General features: G+C 32.3%; 1 protein-coding gene across 1 annotated transcript in view; it reads left to right on the top strand.

Annotated features, from left to right (window-relative positions):
* The window catches only part of MEMO1 (mediator of cell motility 1), a 66154-nt gene extending 45549 nt beyond the window's left edge, over positions 1–20605 (top strand). Inside the window, exons 5-7 of the mRNA XM_019653817.1 lie at positions 3709–3785; positions 13202–13306; positions 14627–20605. Of these exons, the coding sequence (XP_019509362.1) occupies positions 3709–3785; positions 13202–13306; positions 14627–14758 (314 nt within the window). The 3' untranslated portion in view covers positions 14759–20605. The remainder of the gene's footprint in view (positions 1–3708; positions 3786–13201; positions 13307–14626) is intronic.
* Positions 20606–22439: the final 1834 nt, after the last annotated feature.

Genomic DNA, 22439 nt, shown 5'->3' with positions numbered 1-22439 from the left:
AGTGTAGGCTTTTAATATAGAATGGCCTCATAATCTATCTCACAGGTTGTTGTCAGGTTTCTAAAGTATTTGAAAACATTTTAATATATAGACATAAAGTGATTAAGTGAATGTTTAACAGTTTTTACCAGACATATATCTGAAAGTCTGTCTTATTGACTGATCTTTTGGGGGCTTTATAGATCAACTTTCCAAGCTTATTGTTCATTTCTGCAATCCAGTATGTAGATTAATGTTGAGGTATTTAATACTTTTTTTTACTTTTTTTTTTGAGATACTTAAAAAATAGTGTTGGTTCTTGTACCATTCATTGTTATGTTTGTCCTCATTAGTTGATTGTTGTGTGTTAAAAAGACATTCCTGGAGCTTATTCTCCACACTCTGTGAATCCACTCATTAATCACCAGTCACCTTTGGAGATGGGAAAATTACTTACCTGTATTTCTTTTTCTCAGAAAGCGTGCTCTGGAATGGATTCACAAATGAGCTACCCTCCTTCCCTCAAAGAGTAAGGTTTCTGCTTTACAGGATTTTTTTCTTGGGTTATTTTTCCTCTCATCTTTTGAATTTGAAAAGAACTGAGGGAAGGCACCTGAAGAAACTTCTGACATACTCACTAGGGGAGTTCCAAAGCTTGTGCTGTCCCTAGGGGCAGTGTCAATGGCTCTTAAAGCTAGAAAGCTCATACTTGGAGTTGAAACAGGGGCTCAAAGAATCCATTTTCCCAGTGTACCTTCTGAAAGGATAAGTTTCAGGTAAGTAATTTTCTCTTACTATGCGATATGTTTTATTCATACTTATAATAAAGTACACAAGTCCAGTTCTCAGGTGTGTTAGTTCAGTTTGGGCACATAAGCTTTATTGAATGTTAGAAATATTGTCAAATAAAACATGTCTGCTCATGAGGTACATGAAATCAATATATTTTAAATCAACAATAAATATTTAAAGGGGCATTTATGATCAGAGTATGGTGCTAGAGTTGGCATTTCTTTTATTCCTTATTAAATAAAATCTTGAAAAACTTATTTTTTTTAGTAATTAGAAACAAAAAAAGATCTTTTGAACTCAAATTCCAAGTGGTGCTTAACTAAAGTGTGTGTGTTTAAGCGCATGTAGGCACACACATACATACATCTACACATACATACATACGGCTAAGATGGTGACAGTTATTTACTTCAGATTAGATGCTTTCTGTATGTATGTTGATTAGAATGAATTACTCAGGTAATTTAAATATTTGTGCAATTAAAAAAATGATTGTGAGACAGTTTGAGCTATTATAAGTGAGATTTTTTTCAGTGTAAGCTGTATGTAGTGTGATTTAGCTTAATGATAGATTCTTTAGTGCTCATCAAATATTTCTACTCTGTTCCTTAGCTACTAAATGCAAGGTAGCTACTAGAGAGTAGCAAAAAATAGTTGGCAAAATATTAAACCCTGGCTCATTGACTTTCTATGTGCTTTATCTTATTAAATCACATGTCGATTTAGTCTTTTAAAATTTCAGACATTCTGTATACTTTTCTCTTACTTCAAAAGTAGTTTTTAAGTGAGATTTACATTGAAAATGATCCATATGAACAAGACAGCATTTTAAAACAATTACACTTTTCACTTAGGATTAAAGCAGTCATTTGAAACAGCAGCTCTGAACTTGGAAATAAGCAAAAAAGACTTCTGAATAACAAATGACAGTCACAAAGTACATACAGTTTTCTCTGCACCCGATAGTAGCAGTCTTCAGAAAAGACAGTTACGTTCTAGTCACAGGGATTATTGACAGCTAAAACTAACAACTATCTCCCAAAGGAAGAAAAAGGGAATGCATTCATATATGTCTGATGCAGTTCAGGTTCAAAGAATATTTATCTTGATTTCTTCCAAGAATATTACTCTTATTACATTGATATTGAGTCAGAATTTTCTTATCTAGGATAATTCATTAATTGTTCATTCAAAGATTTTGGGCAGTTTTATGAGAAGAACTTTGAATTTGAAGTAGAAATTAATACCAATGATTTGAATTAGTAAATTGTGACAGACTTTAGATTTGGCTTTGAGCCTTCTGACAGTCACCAGGCTAATAGGAAAACTGGGGTCAATTATATAGTTCTCATTATTAGGTAGGAGTAAGTACATAAATTCTTTAAAGACAAACAAATCTATACCTAACCCTAAATTTTGAAAGAAATGTCTGATGAATTATTTAATATAGGGGCACTGAGTGATGAATTGTCACTGTTTAAGAATGTTTTTACTGCAAGGACTGTATTGGATCTCAGTATTTACCAAAAAAGGTATTTATATTCAGAAAGCAGATAGTTGTCTCAGAACTATATTGCTTGATTCTAGGATATCATGAATTATACATTGCAATATTGATTAAATAATGGCTCTTGGGGCGGGGGGAATAAGAACTTCCACATTGAGTAATTGTACATAGTAGTGTATGTGAAAAGTTAAAATATGACAGTTAAGGAAATATGTATATTGTAGAAGGGTGACCAACATAGATGATAATTATGAACAAGTAAATGAAGTGTTAAGAACTGTGATGTGTGGCTTTTCCAAAAAGACATCAAAAGAGTTTTATAATTTTGCACTGCTTCTTATTTATAAGGTGATACTTTTTAGTAAGATAAACAGAAAACCTAAACATTGTGATTATCCAGCCAAAGAAACCCATCTTCTGAGGTGTCAGGATAATAATTGGATATGTGAAGTGTATATGAAGCAGAAGACACATAGTGCATATATGATTGGTGTACTATAATACGTTTAGAAAAGCATTTTGGTGAAGTTTTTTAAATAAGGAAATGTAAAAGTAGTGAGTTCTTGGAACTAAAGAGGCATTGCTGAAAGAAAAGTTTAGATGTATCTGAAATGCAACATAATCAGTTTAATAACAATCCACAATGAGTTATGAATATGTTTATTGGTTTTCCTATGACTATAGTAGGAAGCAAAATTTAGTGTCTGAATCTTTTGTTTTCTGTCTTCTTTTTGAGCTTCTTCCATTTTACCCTCTCTATTCTTTGGAGAACAGCTAAACATTGAATGTTCTGTGCTTGTATCCTTATTGAGATTTTATTGTCAGAGTAGGACTATTTATCTTTTGTGAATCCCATTTTAAGGCACTTGTATTGATCCTTTTCCAAGTAGAAAGTTTTGTAAAGATGAGATAAAAATTTTTGAGGTCATAAAAATCACAGAAGCCACATGTATCTTTGATCTACACTTTTTTTTTTCTGTAATAGAGATCAAATCTTTGCATTTGTACAACAAAAGCTAAACTTTCATTGATTTGTTACATTGAGACAGTTTCCTTAAACCAGATTTTCTTACATCGTATTCTTTGGGTTTACTCTCCATTATAGACTGATATAATATGTTTAACAATGCTTCTAACTTTTAAGCTGTTTTGTTTCCTTAGTCTTTTGTATTGCTCATGACTTTAAGGTTTTACAATTTGAAATAGTTTTTAACATCATAAGTATAAAGCACTGGTGACATATCATTTCTTTATTACCTTCCCAAATATGCCTTTTATTTTCATGTACAAGGGCTCTTGGGAATGATTCTCTCAGAGGCTTAAGCTGTGCCTTGCCTTCCATGAGAACTGAAATTATTTGGTAAGCGCTTGCTTTCTTTTTAGCTTCTAATTTTTCCCTATTTTATTTTGTACATGATATTTGTTTCAAGGTCAAAGGTTCCGTTACAGTTACTATGATGAATCCCAGGGGGAGATTTATAGATCCATTGAACATCTAGATAAAATGGTAAGTCTTTCAGGTGTGGGGTTTTAATGCTCTAAGGTTTTTTTGTTTAATTTCAGATTAGTGATTCAAGACTTAATATGTTGAAATATACAATGGACTAATAATTCTTTCCCTCCTCTTCAACTAAATGTACAAAATATCGTTTGTAATCATATGATTATCGATTATAAAAATAATCCCTGTTCAATTAGTAGAAATTTCCTTCATCTTAATTTTATTTGATTAATGAGACTACTTAAGAATAGTTAGATACAGCTTTTAGATACTGTTTGGGGGAGTGTGTTACTACAACAGGATACTACTGCCATTACTTACTGTTAAGTAGAAACAACCAGAGCAAATTTTTAGTTTTTATTATTTAATTCTATTTTTGGCCATTTAGATTTTTCTTAAATGGAATTTCAATTCGTTGTTTTAAATATGGAATTTTAAAATATTTTATTCTTATCTAACCCAGGAATACAGTAGACATTGATCTTGTCATTTTCTTTGAAGTAGTATGGTAGTCATAAAACTTCTTTTAATATTTAAAAAGCCATATAAATCATTTTGGTATCTACTCATAAATAGAATGGAATGTTAAACCTAGCAGATATATCATTAACTTGCTCTGACCTTTCACAAATCATTTCAATTCTCTAGTCCTCGATTTGTCATCTGTAAGATGAGAGACTTGGAGTAGATGGTCTCTAGATTGTCTTTAAATTCTGTGAGCCTTTAAGTCTGTGATCTGTTAAAATCAACTTTACCACTGTGCGAAAAGCTTTATGCATATGTTTTTGTATAGGAACACTCAGTCTATAGAAGATAAAACATTTTAGTAAGGAATCTGGATCTGAAACTATAGGTAGATTATATCACATAGTATATTTTATTAAAAACCAAATAGAATGAATGCAAATTTAGTTACTTAGGAGAATTTAAATTTATCTTGTTACTTTAAATCTAATTATGGCTTAACACTTTTATCTTTGGAATTTTGTCTGGATTTTAATTTACTCACTTTTCTTTTGGCTTTATTATGTCGTCATTTAATTCTTTTCTCACTTCTACTTCTTATTTTCCTGAAGTTTAGTTATCAGTTACCTAAGAACACTTTTCTGGTTTTTTCATCACTTATTTTTTTCAGATAGCAAATGGTTAATGGTTATCTACTGTGTTTCTGATCTTGTGTGAAGTATTGACAATATCAAGAAGAGAAAACATGGTCTCTGACTTCATAGAACTGACAGTCTAGTCTTCAAACAGACTTAGAATGAAGTTATTAAACATAGAGATGTAAGAAATACGTAGGAGGTAGTGTAGACACACTGATTTCCTTACTGTTCCTCGATAATGCCATATATATGCTTAACTTAAGGCTTTTGCCCTGACTGTCTCACTTACCTTATGGCTTGGCTCACCTTCCACCTTCCCAATAAGGCCTGCTGACCACCCCATTAAATTTTGCATCTTACACGCTCCACACTTTCAGCGTTTCCCAATACACTTTACCTTGAAACGCTCTACTTTTTCTTCTAACAAATTAAATATTTTACATATTTATTACAGTTTTGTTAGGGTATTTGTTTTGTTCACTGATGTATCCAGAGTACTTAGAATAGTGATTAGAACATAAGTAGGTGCTTAATAAATATTTTTCAAATGAATGAATTAGTGAATATAATCTTCATAGATCCATTAAATGAATGTCCTAATGTAATATGAGAAGGAAATAAAAGGAAAATAATATATATTTAGTAATGTAAATACCCAAGCACAACTCTATTAGAAGACACAGTGAAGTAGTTACATGCTTGCACACATAGTATCATTAACGTAACAGCTACAAATGCAAACTGTATAGTTATTTTGTATTTGACTCACATTACTAAGTAGCATTGCTGGGTGTCTTGATTTTCCAAAATGGTGATCGATTCTTAGTAAAGTTGTAAACTAAACAAAGTATACAGTGTTTCTTTGCGAGAAAGTTCCTTTCCTGGGAAATCTGTATATTAAAGTCATGCAAAACTTCTTATTTGTATGTAAAATGGATTTAGGTATATATAATTACAAGCAGGTTTTCCCTCTTCATGAACATGTAAAAGTGTCATGGGATGAGAACAGTTCTTTGTGTGTGGGACTGTCCTATGTTGCAGACAGTCAGCATCCCTGGACTCCACTCGCTAAATTCCCCAATAGCCCCTTTAATTATTGGGACAACCCAAAAATGTGCCCATAATTTTTCATTATGCTTCTATGGTGAACAGTTGTTCTATGACCTTATCCTACTTTATTTTGCTTTTTAGTACTTTGTTGAATGAACTGCTGGATGAATAGATGGGGGAATGGTGAGAAATGAAGCTAAAGAATCTAGAACAGGCTATTTAAAGGATATTAAATAGGAAAGTGATTCAATCAGATTGTATTTGATTGCTGCAGCGTAGCAAATTGGTTGGAGGGAAGCCAGAGGAGAAATGAGAAACTAGTTGGGTAAGTCAGGTGAGAAGTGGTAATTTGGACAGTGGATGGTGATGGTGGAAGAGAGGGCAGCGTGGATGTATTCAGTATATTTAAAAGACAAATTTATGACAGGAGTTGGAGATCAAGTATACTTGGTGGCGAAGGAAGGATGAAGGATGGCTCCTAAATATCTGGCTTATGCTTCAAGTTCGGTGTTGCTCTTCACTTAGGTCAGAAGCACAAGAAGATAGCACCAGATGTTTTAGGAGGCAGGAAGGTCATAAACCCTATTAACGATATGTTATATATGCGTTAGTCCTGAACACATCCAAATGGAGATGTCAGTCAAGTAGGCATTTGGATTTTCATCTTGCAACTTATGTTTGAGTGCATTTACAATCCTAGGCACTGGTGGAGATATGGCAGTAAACAAGCAGACTTGAACTCAGGAATTTTATTCTTATAGGAAGGAGATACACATTGTTTTAAAAAAAGTAAGGCTGTGTGTAAGTTGATTTCTAATAGTGATGTGTGCTATATAGAAAAGATTAAAAGGGTTTTTGAGATAGTGAATGATTTGAGGGTGATTGGAGAAAGACTTCCCTGAGGAGGAACATTAAGTTGCGATATAAGTGATAAGAAAGAGCATAAACGAAGTAAAGATCAGAGGGAAGAGCATTCTAGACCGAAAGGAACTGCCAATATAAAGACCTTAAGATGGAAAAGAGTCTGGTGTGTTAGAAGAAAAGAAAAGGCCAGTGTAGCAGGAGTCCCGCAGATGAGGGTAGGAATGGTACAAGCCGTGATTAAAGAGGTAGGCATGGATCAGATAATGAAGGGCTTTATATTTCAGGGACAAAATTATGTCAGTGCAATGGGAAGTGAGATGATACAATTTACGTTCCTTTAAAGGTTACTCTGGCTGTTGAAGAGAAGAGGTTCTACAGCAGGGCAGAGGAGGAAAGTAACAACGGGCATTGGCCACAGTTTAGGGAGAGAGGCTAGGCGGTAATTAAAGCCAGGGCAGAGACGAGATTGTCTACTCTAGTAATCATCAGCCCTGTTTTTACAGCTGAAATAATTTGTGGAAATTTTTCAAAATAGACTTGCTCATACCCGCCCCTGGAGATCCCCTTTCAGTAGTATGGAAAGAGTCCCAACATTGTCATTTCTAAATTAGCTTCGTAGGTAAATGTGAACTGGCCCACTATGGCCTCTGATCTGTTGAAGCAGAACAAAATTTCCTATTCATCATCTCTTCCCTTGTTTTCTATTCAACTCTTTAAATCATTTGTGAACTTCAATTAGACAACATTTAATTTTGCAAATGTAAGAATTTGTAAATCAGTGGTGTTTTTAGCACGCAGATGTTTCTCCAAAAAACATTGGCTTACCTGGTGCTCTGAAGTGAGTGAACATAACAACACCATTTGGAACTCTTTAGAATTGTGGTCGCATTTAAATACTTTAATAGTCTTTGTTGTTCTGTGTATGTGTTATATATAAACATCCATACTTAACAATTCTTTTAGCCTTTCTACTATGTTGATTGTTAATTTATATTAAGAGTACTAGCTTTATTTGTTTCTCTTGATGTATATGATCAGTTAGCTAAACCTTGGTTTCTTACTTTGAGGCAGGCAAAAAGAGTAACATTACCCATTGGCATAGTTCTCATAACTTCTCCTGAAATTGTTGCTTTTTCTGCTAGTTTCTAAGTCTTTAAAACTAGAAATTTTTGTTTAAAAATATGAGTAGAACCAGTGAGCTGTAGGTTGACTTCTAAATCTACATCTGATTTACTTTGCTTCAGATATCCAAAGTTACCAGAACATAACTTTAAAAATTAATAGTCTGGAATACAGTTTCTGAATAAATATTGAATATTTGCTTCATATTAATATACTTGATTTTAATATTTGGTATAACATTTGGAGTTCTTTTTTGTGGTCCATTTATTAAAACATTTCTATATGTAGAATTTTCAAATGTCTCTTAATTTCAAAATGTTCTTTTATTAGCATGCTGTTAATTCAAGTTATAAGTCAATTTGGGGAGTTAGAATAAATGCATTAAAATAATAAGAATGGTTAGCTCTATATACTCATGCATGTATGTTTTTATACATATATATGTACACTTACAGTTAGGCAGATTCTTACATAATGTGTTTTCCTAATTGATTTATATAACCAAATGGTGAATGTCCCTCTGTATATTCCTTTTCTAAGTGTAATTTTATGTTATAAATAATTTCATTCAAGAACCAATATCTTCGTTCTTATGTGCAATCCTTTAAGAGCAAATACAAGATGATGGTTCTCTGTATATTACAAAAATGTTAGCAATTCTGAATTATAGTAATTATGCATTTTGAAAGTTTGATATACTGAAAAGAAATTATTTTTAAGTATAAAATTTTAGATTTAACCTGTTCAAAATTAGTATGTTAATTAAATTTTGGTCCCTTTTTTTTGTTATCAGAAAAGTATTACTAAATGTAGTTATTAAAAAGCTAGAAAATAAATGACATTATTTCTAAGTTCCAAAAGAAAAAGAAAAATAGCTGTTCTTATTAGAAAATGTTTAGGGCCAGCCGAGTGGCGTTGGTTAAGAGCTGGCTTGGGACGCCAGAGTGCCCTGGTTCAGATCCCACATATGAGGGCCAGTGACACTGTCCTCTACAGCTAAGATGCTGAACAACAGCTCGACCTGGAGCTGGGCTGCTGTGAGTTGCCGTTGACAGCGTAGGCTGCAGCCCCTGCTGCAGTGGGTTGCCATGGGCTACTGTGTGTAGCCAGCAGCCACCGTGAGTGACCGTCCAGAAGCCGGGGACTGATCTGCCTCCCCCGGGAAGAGTGCAGTGATGGTGCCAACTTGGGCCAGTGAAGCAACGTCCTCCACAACTAGACTGTAGAACAAAAGGATAGCAACTTGTCTGTTCCCCTTTCCCCAATTCCTCAGCGCTGTTCTCATCCCCTAATTCCTCAATAAAAATCTTTTAAAAAACCCCAAAAAACAAAAACAGAAAATGTTTATATCTCTAGCATTTAAATATCTTGCAAATTTAATTATGTAAAATAAATACATAAAGAGAAAAAATATATAGGAGAACAAACTGGATCTTTCAAATATTGTAGTTGGGGGAAAATGTTACTAGTTATAGGAGATGTAGATTCTGAAAGTCATAATGTTATTAACTACTGACCATGTTTTTTAGTAACTAGAACTTTGCAATTTTAGTAGTGACAGTGACCAAAACAGAGCATATTTAAGACATTGATTTTTTGTTAACTTTTTAGATCACATACTTGAAACATTAGCCATACTTACACATATTTTATGTATATTAATGATCGTATGTTATTTTTTTCTTTATCACTTTTGATGTAGACCAGTGTTTCAATATTGGACATTGGCAAATTATGATTTGACATTGAGAATCTGGAAATGTCATTGCGTCATCCTTAGAAATTCTTTTCCTTCCACTTTTATTAGTAGTCATTTCATTTACTTTGAACTTCAACTGCTTTTCTTTCCTTCTGCCTCCTCTTTTAAAAGTGAAATTGTTCATATTTGTTCATATTTTTCTACTCATACTTCTTTCTCTTGAACCAATAGTCTTTAGTAGTTTTATAACATCATCTTTAGTTATTTAAGATAGTGATTTAAAATAGCTACATATCATCTTTAAGGTAGTGCATTACTTCTTAGTAGTGCTATCTTTAGGGTGATTTTTTTTTCCATAAATTTTTCACTATATGATTTTATCTCATTACCTCTTACAGAAACCAGAATATTATTTCTTTTTCTCATCTTACTTCCTGTGTACTCATCTCTAACATAAAAGTATATCCTTACTTAAAAAAATGAATCCTAATGACTTGATAATATGGTAATTAATTATGTGTTTATAATTAAAAGGCGCCATTCTAGGTCTTATTTCTTGAGGACCTCTAAAAAGGTTTTGCTAGTCTTTTGTGTTTGGTACTTTAGAGGGATATTACTTCTGGGTGATAGTATTTAAAATGAAATAAAGTTTAAATTAAATATTTTATTATATATAAACTTTTTAAAAAGAGAAAATCTTTGTTGTTTGATCAGAGTCTTGAATTTGCAGTTCTGTCAGTTCAAAGTGTCTGTTTAGAATTGCCTCTGGGATTTGACATTACACATTTTGACCCATCACTTGGCGAGTCAGCACATTGATAGGTACTATCTGTCCATGTCCCTTTCCAGGTAGAGAGTTAACTTTCAATCTGATTATTTCTTGCTGAAGCTGCTGAATTCCTCAGAAATCCAGATCATGATGCATAGGCTTTTGGTGTTTAGAAAGTCTGATTTGCATCTTCAGCTGAATGGGCAATGACCCACTTCACCGCTTTACAGTAGATTAGGTGCATGTGAACAAGTACTCAATGGACTAGGCTGTAGGCAAGCTTTCCATGGCCTGGACTTGAGAGTCACTGATCATATCTTCCAGTATTTTAAGGAATAGAAAAGTTAATTAGGAATATTTGAGAAGCATTTTCTTTTTCATCATCTTGGAATTTTGGCAATAGTATGTCAAGTTTGTGTTTTCGTTTTCTTGAATTTTGGTAGTAGTAATTTCAAAATTGTTAGCATCAAAACAAATATATACAAAGCATATTTGCCAGTCTTCTGTATTAATTAATGGATGTCCCATTTTGCAGTTTTATTATCATTATTGCTATTGTTTGTGTACTTCATGAATTTTCTACTTATAGAGGTTCACTCATGAGAAAAGCCTTAATTTTTGTTTCTATCCCCCCGTTATAAAAATGCATACGTCTTAACTATCATATTTGGTGGAGAATCGAGTGCAGTGAAATTGATTCTTCTAGGTACATAACACACTTTAGGGAATTACAATTTTAAATTTAATCCCTTAACTTCTATCATCTCAATTTTTTTATTTTCCCTGTTGTAATTTAACCATCATATATTCATTTTGAACACTTTATTTAGTGGCATCTTCTCTACATTTATAATTTTGTATCTTTCTACATGAAATTTCTTAGCCAATAATTTTGAGTTCGTCTTCTCAAGTGTGATCATTAGTTTCCTTCTCTTTGATTCCCCATGTCAATATAAGTATGATGTTTGTTAAAAAATGTGCTTTGAAATTTTACTCTGAGAATGTACATTGGAATCTCAATGTAACATAACTTATTAATAAGTGGAATTCTATTTAAGGTAAGCTGTCCTAGACTTCATCCGAGAGCATTAAAAGTTCTCTTACAATATGTATACCAATTGGAGTTATGTGAGATTTTTTAAGGAATTGTTAGTATGTCTTTTGTTATACTTTATGAAGCAGAGTAGTCAGTGAGAAAGAGCCTAGGATTAGAAATTTAGAGGCAAGCTTTTAACTTTTTTTATATGTCAATTTTTTCATCTTTAGGGAGTTATATCTTGATTATCTGCGTTTATGGAAGCGATTTGTTACTTCATCTCTGTATTACTACTTGGTTTAGAAATATATTGTGTGATTTGTGTTGCACCAGACTTGTGATGCTAATTGTCTATCTCAAGTTTAACTTTTAAGTTAGTTCATATTTATCTGAGCTTGTACCAAATGTCAGTGGAGACAGTTGACCTGGAAGCCTCCTTGTTGGCAAACCAACTTAGCGTTAAACACTGCTTGTGGATAAGTCTGAGAGTGACTATTGACGTGCACACAATTGGAAGTTGATTATACATGCATATGCCGAGCTTCTTGTAGAAAAATGTGATAATGTTTATCAAGGACTTGAGTATTCTGGAAAAAGGGTCTTTATTAACTAAACTTTGATGCTGCCACTGCAATATTTGTGGGTCACCTACTGAGTATTATCATTTTTCAGATAAGTGTTCATCTGATTAAGTGCCTTTACACTGTGCTTGTTTTGTTAAAAACCACACAAAGTTTATCAGTTAATTCCCTAGTTAAACTACCATTTACATTTTTCCCAGAGGATATTAAATCCAGTTTATTGAATATAAATGTAAAGTATTTTACCAGAATAAGAAAACAAGGTAAGGTAATTGCTGAAAGAATGAGTTAGAATCATTAATTTATTTTCCTGATTCAGATGAGTTAAAGTTGCTTTATATTAATTTATTATGGACATTTTATTTGAATGCATTTGCAAAACACAGAATTTAGTATAAGCAAGTGTCCAAGTCATAGCGGTTGTTTTAATAGTAGCCTAAACTTTGATTCTGAATTAAAACCTTGAAAATAAAGCATTCTAGTTTAAAGTGTTAAAGACATAAAAAGCTTTTCTTTTTTAACTTGTTCATAAAAGACCAACTTTGCTTAAGCTTTTATTAACCTGTTATGGGCTTTAAATTAATTTAAAATATGTAAATTATTTTCTTTGTAGTATCTTTTTAAAATCATGTACCTAGATAATTACCAGTAATTTAAAATGCATTGCATACTGTTGATATTTAAATATAGTTATGGAAATAGTTAAATTACAATCAGCTCTTGATTATTTATGCCAATGGTAGGAGAAATATAATAGCTATGGGAAAAACAGACATAATCAAATTTAATTTTAGATTTTGTATAAAAATTTTTGCAATAGATTTACCTTTATAAATAGAAAAATATAAAATTGTGAAATGTTTTGAGGATTGTGAGCTAAGTAGCAACTGGGGAAGGTCGTGTAGAAACATACCAGGAGGTGAGAGAAAACAAAACGGGGTTAAAAGTTTTCTGTTAATAAAGTGTATATATATTATTGAGAGCTGACTATAATGAGATTACCTTTGATGAATGAGTTTGGTATCTCACAATGTTTATTTAATGTATTTTATTTACTTCCCCTTAATTGAAAAATTATGATGTTTAGCTCTAAGTAACAGTTTTAAAATGTAACTAGGAAATAATAAATTGTGTCCTTTTTTTCTTTTTCTTTCATTTTTTCTCTCTCCTCCTCCCCCTTTCTCTCTCTCTTTTTTAGGGTATGAGTATTATAGAACAATTAGACCCTGTATCTTTTAGCAATTACTTGAAGAAATACCATAATACTATATGTGGAAGACATCCCATTGGGGTGTTATTAAATGTGAGTATCCTAAGGAAGCCTTGATTTTTAACATTCGATATTACAATGTTTCAAAAATATTTTAATTGTTATTATCTGTGATGCCTATTAGTGTTAGTTTTAGGTACATGTAGTCAATTTTCTTTCTAGTACCGTTAAGATAATTTTGATTTCCATTATTTTGGTTACTTGAATAAAGTTGTTTGTTACTAGAAGACAGGCCAATACATTGTTTTAAATGCAGAAAGTTACTTAGAACAGAAACCTATTTTTCTCTAGATTCTCAGTCAATTCCAATATGCTCTTTATAAATATAAACCAAAGTAACCTTTCAAGAGATATGTTCTTATTAATCCCTTGGTTTTATTTAGTAGACTCCAAACAATAAGTGGAAGATTTTGCTCTTGAACTTTAGATATTTATAAGTTAATAAAGCAAGACAGATAATATGTGTATGCTTTTCTCTTTACAAGAAACACAATAATGTTTATGTAAAGAATGGCAAGAGGCATAAGTTTTGGTTAGCTGGACTTTCAAGAGATAATAACATTAATTTTCCCCCTAACGGTATGGATTTCCTGAAAGAAAATACAAGCCTCTTTAAGAAAGGGGAAAGTATATACTCAGGAATAGGAGGAGAATGTAATAATGGGCTCATTGCAAAGGCAGAGAAATGATGGAGAAGGTACTATGGTCTAGAATAGTCTAGCGTAGGAACTTGAAGTCCAGTGTTAATTTAATGTGCTTTGAAAGACAGTACATTGTGGATATTTTGAAAGAGTTTTCTCTTAAGCAGTATTGATTGGCTGGAAGAAAAGCCTGTTAAGGGCTTAAAACTAATTTCTGAAATTTAAACTAGACTAAGCTATACTAATTTTCTAATGATTGAACTGGATCATAAAGTAAATGATGAACCTGTACACCATTAAAGTAAAAATCCTGGTGTCCCTCTTAGATCTGAAACCTAATTTATATACAAGTCAAATTTAACCAGTCAGACAGAAAATGGCAATGATAATAGAGAGAAAATGCTCTGAGTTTTGTTTGTTTTTGTTTCTAAAGTGGCCTTATTAATTACAGGGAGAGGTAGGGGTAAAAGATGCCTGATATTTATCGAGAAGCTATATTTAGGGAAAGTTCTGTGAGAGAATGAAATAAGGCATTCTCTTTTATTTTTATTTAACATGAGGTTACAAGAAATCCAAGAAACAAGTGACGAGAAGCGTGAAAGAGCGAGATCTAGGCTTCCACTGTGAAGTAGACAAAGTTAAGCCACCACCATATTTAAAGAGTGCTCATTTTTTTTATATGTCTGTCATAACCAGCTTTTTCTTCTTCTAGGCTATCACAGAGCTCCAGAAGAATGGAATGAATATGAGCTTTTCCTTTTTGAATTATGCCCAGTCAAGCCAGTGTAGAAACTGGCAAGACAGTTCAGTGAGTTATGCAGCTGGAGCACTCACGGTCCACTGACGCTCTGAGTCCTCAGGGATGCCATCTGCACATACCATACTCTGTTCGGGGTCCCAGCCCAGCCCTTACCAAGATGCTGGTCCTGGTTTGGGGGGATTCTGAAACCTCAAACTAATAGAACTTTCTTCTCTTCTTTTCTAGTAGGTGTAGTCCTTCCTTAATTTCAACTCATTACAAAATGCTTTATAGTTTAGGGCAGTGGAAGGAAGGCTGGCATCAAATATTTTGATCAAAAAAGATGGCAGTGTAAAGGCCCAGTGTGGCAGCTTTTTGAAAGTAACTTGTAAAGCATCTACCATCTCCTAAATTTGCACTCTTTGCAGACTTGTGCACATATATTCCGCTTTCAGAATAGTTTTGCAAATTGTACACAAACAAACAAAAAAAGGTGGAAGCTTTTTAATAAAGAAAATGCATTTATAAATGATCTGTATTAGAATATAATAAATCTCCAGTTATAGTCAATTACTACCCGTGTTGTACAACAGATACCTTCTATTTTAGTTGCTAATAAAGGGCTACACAACTCAAAATAGTCTGATTTAAACTTATTGCTCTGTGGTATATAAGAAAAATTTTTTTTTTTTATTAATTCCATCTCAGAATTTTTATGTTAAAAGTGGTAAACTTCAGCTCTTATATAAAAACATGTTAGGATGTATTTTATATTTTGCATATTTATGTGATTTTTTTATCACAGATATTAGAATCATATTTTAAAGTTAGCTTTTAAAATTACATACAGTTTGCCTTTTTGTGTGTGACATCACTTTGTGTCATTACTATATTGTATATTCGAGATTGGTAAAAGAACACAGATGTAGTCCTTTACTTCAAAGATTGTGTTTGATAGGCAGTAGTCTGCAAATGAGGAAACATTGAAGAGTGTTCTTGGAGTTTTTCAAATCATTGCAGACCATACACTGCTGCTATACTTTTTTAGTGCTTTAAGCAATTTGACTCTCTTACTTGAATTTTTAGCAAGAAATCATTAACGATACCAACAACAAAAAGCCACTGGATTTTCTTAACAGTTCTACAATTTTTTTTGTCATGATTTTTGGTGCGGCTCTTCCAACTAAAATAATGGTATGGTGTTGTATTTCTTTCTTTAGCATAGACCAATTTTAGTCATTTTGGGGAAAAATGTAATTCAATTAGTTAATTATTGGCCACCATGCATGTACTAGATTATACCTATTTTTAATCTAACACTGGGTATCTACATTACATTGGAGAGCGTTTATATCTTCAATGTTATGCCAGAATAGCACAATTTTTAGATGCCTTGCACCAATTTTATTTAAAGATTTGCATTTTTTATTACTAAATATCAACTTTCTATACTCAAGAATTAAGATAAAATAATGCTATCTTTTGGATTCAAAATTGCCCACTTATACATGTGTGGAAATGATACTCTTACATATTACTAATTTATTTCCCATCATTTAGATATACTTTTGAGTGCTATAAATATTTATTCCTTATTTATTATATAGACTATAAAAATTTCAAAATTGACTATAGAGTGAATTTTTAATGTTTTCTGAGTATAAAAACTAATACATGATTATTATGGAAAATTTAGAAAATACTGAAAAGTATAAAGAAGAGAAAAAAATTACCTTCAATCTCACTATCCAGAGATAACACTGTTAATATTTTTTGTATTTCCTTTCGGTCTTTGTCTATGCTATTTATATGTATGAGTGTGTACATGTGTTTGTGTGTATGCATAATAACAATATTGAGATTATACTGACCATATAGTTGTATACCCTACTTTTTATAACTTAACATCGTAAGTACTTCCCCATGTCTTTGAAAATGTGATTTTTTTATGGCTGCCTAATATTCTATTGTATGAATATACCATAATTGAACCCGTTTCTCTCTTTGGATATTAGATTGTTTCTAATATTTCACAATTATAAATAATAGTGGGATGGACATCTTTGTATGTGAAATTTGAACTCTATGTTAGACTAGTTCTTTAGACTATTATTCATGGGAATGGGATAATTGGTTTAGATGCTAAGAACTGTTCAGGCTTTTTAAAATATGGCCAAATGACCCTTCAGAAAGTTTGTGCCAAATTAGCAATATATGAGTACTCATCATACTATTCTTCCTCCACTATCGATTATGATTTTTTTCTAATCTTTGACAGTTTGTTAAGCAAATATTTGGTTGTTCTTTTGATTATTCTAATAAGAGTGGCTTTACAATGAATCTTTTTTTTCCTTCTGTAATTTTATAGTTGATGAATTAATAAAAAACACAAGTGGGTTGCCTAGGTTGAGTGGGCAGTAGCCTTATGAGTATGTTTACTATACATTTAAAATGCTAGAATATTTCAACATCACTCCACCCTTTCCTAGAATAGAAGCATCTTTCATACTCAGCTATTAAGTAGAAAGAGTTCCAAACTGATAGTTGAGTGTTGGGTTCTAGCTCTGCCTCTGCCACTAATTAATTCGCTCACTATAAATATTTCATGTTGTAGCAAAACTTTCTCATCTGTAAAATGTGGAGGTGATCTCTTAAGCACTTTCCAGTTTCAACCTACTTTAATGTTGTGACTTGACTCTTCAGAGATTTTGGTGTCACTTATATTAAAAAGATACATGATTGAATTAGATTAGAAATATTATCTTTTGATTTTAACTCCACATACATGTAAATGAAAGTTTTAACACAAAAAGAAAATTAATTTGCATTATTTAATGTGGTTGATATTACCTAAATTGTTGAACTTAAGCTTTCCTACTTTAAGTGCCTTTAAAAATGTTTTGTATTTGAAATCTAAAATGTAGAGGAAATTATTATGTAGTTCTCAACAATTTCCTCTTTATTTTTACTTTGAGTTATTTGCAGCAACTTTTTTTTTTAACCTTAGATTACACAGGTCAGTATATTCATAGATTCTTCACTATCCCACTAGTGAGTCCTTGAGAAATGTATGTTAAAGATTAGCTCACTGAGCAGGTAAGTAAGTGCTTCATCTTGGATGGGCAACACATCTTCATACAGAGTAGGATAAAGGACTATTCAGATATTCTAGTGTTTATATTTAGATATTTCAATATGGATGGTAGGCATCCTGAGTTTGTTAATGATTATTGTTGCAGATCTCAAATTGTTCTTTGGTAGCACATAGTTCATTACTCTAGATTAGATGTTGGCAAATGTTTGGGTGAAGGGCCACATAGTAAATATTTTGGGTTTTGCAGGTCAAACAGTCTCTGTTTCAGCTATTCGCTGTTGCTACTGTAGCACAAAAGCAGCCATAGACAATGTGTAAATGAGTGAATGTGGCTATGTTTCACTCAAACATGAGAAGACATTGAGCTGGATTTGATCCATGGGCGATAGTTTACTGTCTCCTGTCCTAGATGGTATAGTTCACTTGTAGTTCAAATTATTGGCTAGTAATTTAATTGCAACAAATGGTTGTAGCATCCCATCCCTCTCTTAGTTTGATGTAGTCTAGTTTGCTGAGTTTGAGTATTTTTAGGATTATAAAGGTAAGTGGGAAGTGGGTAAGGGAAACTAGGGACTCTTAGGAGCTTGTGTTAATTAAGAAGCACTTTTAAGCCCTTTTATTTGCTGGAGCTCATTGAGAGGTTTGCTTTGCTGCCATAAATTAATCAATTATATAAATTATTCTAAGCACTTGGCTACCTAGATGGTAGTAGAGAATGAATCAGATGAACCTTTTTACCTGAGTATTTTAGAACACTAGACCAATAATTTAAGAGAGATTGTGAAATGTGAGATTTTATTTTGTCATGTAAAGACTTAGAAAAATAACTACCATTTTCCATCACCATCACTTCATTTATCCCACCCCCTAATGTTTAGGAAGAATATAAACTCAGAATAAAAGAGTTATTTAATGTGAATAATTTTAAGTTGGCGGAAAAATTACTACACTGTTCTTTTTTCATTTACTCTAAGTCACTGAAAACTTTATCAGGTAGTATGAGTCCATAGACTGGCAGTTGGGAAGTGCTATGATGTAGTTGTTGAAAGACCTAATGTTATAAAACTGTTATTGATTAGGAGATGTAGTAAACCATATGCACTCTGATATTCAAACTAAAATTTTTATTGTGTTAAATTGTAAGTGCCACATAATTAAGAGGGACATTATGAACTATAGTGTTGTTAGGGAGGCAACCTTCGGAATGCTGAAAAGGCCTGAGTACTGTGGAAAGTGATTGCAGTTAAAGTAATTGGTGATATTTATTTTGGACAAGTTTAAGAAGAGGGAGTTTTCTTCAAATAGTTGAGTGACTGCTATGCGTAAAAAGGAATCAAATTATTCTCTGTTCTAGATAGAAAAATTAATTGTAAGAAATGGAAGTTTCTGATTCCACATTTAATGTGCTGTATGAGAATATCTAAGTGAAAATCGATCTGTCATAAAATCATTGCAAGTATTCAAACAAAGCTAGATCAGTGGTTCTAAAGTAGGATCCCTGACCTATCAGCATCCGCATCACTTGGGTATATTAGTGGTGTAGATCTAAAATTATAGATCACCAAGCTGAAAAAATGCTATTGGAATTAGTACATGTAAAATTAAACTTATTTGTATAAAACTTTTCAGGGAAGACATTTTTAAGTAGAAATTGATTTTGATTATTTAACACTAACTTCAACACAGATTATAAATTGATAAAATGATTGTTACTTAATTATTAGTGGTGGAACACTGGACCCTTATAATAATTAATATACTTTTTTGTTTTAGTTATAACATTTAAATATAAGGTAAAGTTCTACCATTTACTAAAATAAATTTAACTTTGAATAAGTGACATTCTTAAACAGAGATGCTTCTTGAATCTAAAACAGCCATATCAGTAGCAGAAAAGGGTATTGAAGGAGCTTTCTCTTTTTTATACTTGTTAGTGTCAAAATAGTCAAAGAGGAACCAGGAGCAGCTGGCAGATAAGTTTTTTCTGCATTCCTCCTCTTCCCCTATCCTGTAAATAGAACTGAGTGGCATGTCACGTATCATCATTGACCATGCTACACATTTGGTAAAATTACCCTCAACTAATGCTGATAACTGGGACCTCTGCCGTTTAAAACTCACTGTTGTGGATGGATTTTGTTTGCCTATCATGAGTTCATTGATATATTCTGCTTGTTGGGTACTATGCGAAGAACTTTAGGGTTTTAGATCTGTCATTTGTTCAGGGTTCTGCAGTGATCCCGGAGTGGTTTGTACTCAGGATGTATTACATTGTGTGTGTGTGTGTGTGTGTGTGTGTGTGTGTGTGTGTGTGTGTGTGTGTGTGTGTGTGTGTGTGTGTTTAATTCTAATGCAAGGTTTTGGCCAATCCTATAAAAATAATGGAAAAAAATTTAAAAATTCTCCTGATTTTGAAAGCCATAATGTAATACAATTGGTTTTTCATATAAATTGTAAATTATGTTCAAAAACATACTTAATACTGTAAAGTGAGGTTTGTAACTTTACTAGATGTAGTGACTTTTTTCTGTCATCCTAACAATGAAACCAAAGAGAATATAAATACCATTATTGAGAAGCTATTGAAGGCCAAGTGTATTTGACTATGAACAAGACCTGCGTTCTGGTCTTCAAATCTGCCAATGTAAACTTTTGGAAAATATTTTAATTTTTCTGCTGACTATGATACTCTGAATTACTTACTGAATGTGATGTTATATACATTTAAGTGAAAAGTATTAAAAAGATGAAAACTAAAAAATTAGAATGATATGTGAATGACAGACTGAGTTTGTGAATTTTTAAAATTAAATACTTAGACTGTTGAACTAGATTTAATAAAAATATTTTTAACTTAATTTTATAAATGGAAATTTTTTTCTAAGTTTTTTTTCCATTTAAAGTTTATTCATTTGAATCTAGCATAGCACATAATACACATTTACTTGGTGTTTAATTTTGATGAATTTTAAAGTAAGGAGAACAAAAGGCAATCTTCATATGAACTGTTTTCTAAAGGACAGGAAAACAAACCTTTTAATTGGAAGCACTTTTTAAATTGATTTTTTTCCATTTTCAGTTTTTAATTGTAGAAATCAGCTTCCTTACTAATTTTAAAAGATGGTAGAACTTAATATTCCTAGGCTCTGTGTAATGCCAAATGAAATGAATGGTAATGTGAGTGATGTGGTAAATTTGAAGCCATTGGCCCACTATTCTTAGCTCATATTTTGCAATATCCTGTGGTGTTTACTGTTATTTAAAAGTGTTGCAAAATTTTTAAAACAGTTAATTAAAATGTTCTTTAGTTGCTTACCCAATGACATGTCCCAGCAACTCTCAAGTAGAAAGATACTGTGGAGTGCTAGAAGCTTTGCACTGAAATCCATTGTCAGGTATCAGGTTTGTTCCAATGAATTGCTACTGATTTGCTGGAACAAATCACTGCTGTTTTCTAGAGCAGAGTTTATTACTTTATTAACATGGGTTAGAACTGAATAATAGGACCCCTAAGGGCCTTTCTACCTTTGACTTTTTATGACAATAATAAAAATACCCTATTATTTAATATATTAAATAATTGTACTTTTAATTTTTAAAACATTTTACAACTTTTTCTTTTGTCTTAATATATACAATAAGTAGGCCAGACATTATCACCTTATTTTTACTGATAGAGAACCTAAGGCCCATACAAATAACATGACTTATAAAAGTTTACATGCTAGTTAGTTTCAGAGCTAGGCCAACAATTAAACTCTTCTAATTCTCAGTCCTTACGAATTCAGTGTTACAAATACTATACCATATTATTCTGTGTTTTATTTTTCATGCTGCCTGTTTAAGATTGAATTCAAATAATGGGTTTTTGCAACTTCAATAAAAATGGGAATTGTTCATATAAATGTCTATTTTGATTAATTCAGGCAAAAATAGGTTTCTTTTGGTGGATTAAAATATTTCTAATGACGCTGCAGACTTCTCTTTTCTTTGCTGGGAGGTTTACTGTTAGACCTCAAAATTCTATACTATTACTTGTATCATTAAAATGCACTACTTCTTTGTAATGGGACAGTGACAAAAATGAAATTTAAGTTATTTTGTATGTGAGGCTACTGACGGTGAGACTTTACAGCAGACGCTTGATTCACCATTTCAGTTCATGCATAAAGTGTCCTACAAGCACCTACGAGTCTGCCTTGGATTTTTTCGCCTGCACACAGGGCAGAGTGGAAGTGCTAGAAAGATAATGTCCTGGGAGCCAGCCATCAGCCAGTGATGGATGGGAATTGGAGGATAATAATTCCAGCTTCCTTGCACTACTGGTGCTACTCTGAGGCATGTTTCACATTCTATCCTCAAGTTTCCAGTGGGACTGAGCCTCATTGCCCACAGCAGGAAACTCTTAAATATGTATCCTTAATTTTCTTCCTCTTCTCTGTCTCACTTCCCATTCCTTTATTATGTTTCCTGGGATTACATCCCAGATGAGCTTCTTGTCTTTGAATACGTGTCTCAGAGTCTGTTTGTGCGGTAAACTTAAAAATGTTTGGCTTGGGAAATAAATCATTACTAGTGTTCTTGTTAGAGGTGAAAGATTTTTTTTTAAAGAGTTATTTTGGAAAAGATCTAAAGTATCTTAATATTGTGACTATTTTAGTTTGTCTCAATCACATCCATGTTCAATTTAAT

This window comes from Hipposideros armiger, unplaced genomic scaffold (assembly GCF_001890085.2).
Source record: "Hipposideros armiger isolate ML-2016 unplaced genomic scaffold, ASM189008v1 scaffold_207, whole genome shotgun sequence".
NCBI lineage: Eukaryota > Metazoa > Chordata > Mammalia > Chiroptera > Hipposideridae > Hipposideros > Hipposideros armiger.
The sequence above is the reverse complement of the archived record's forward strand: the minus strand, read 5'-3'. Positions and strand labels throughout refer to the sequence as shown.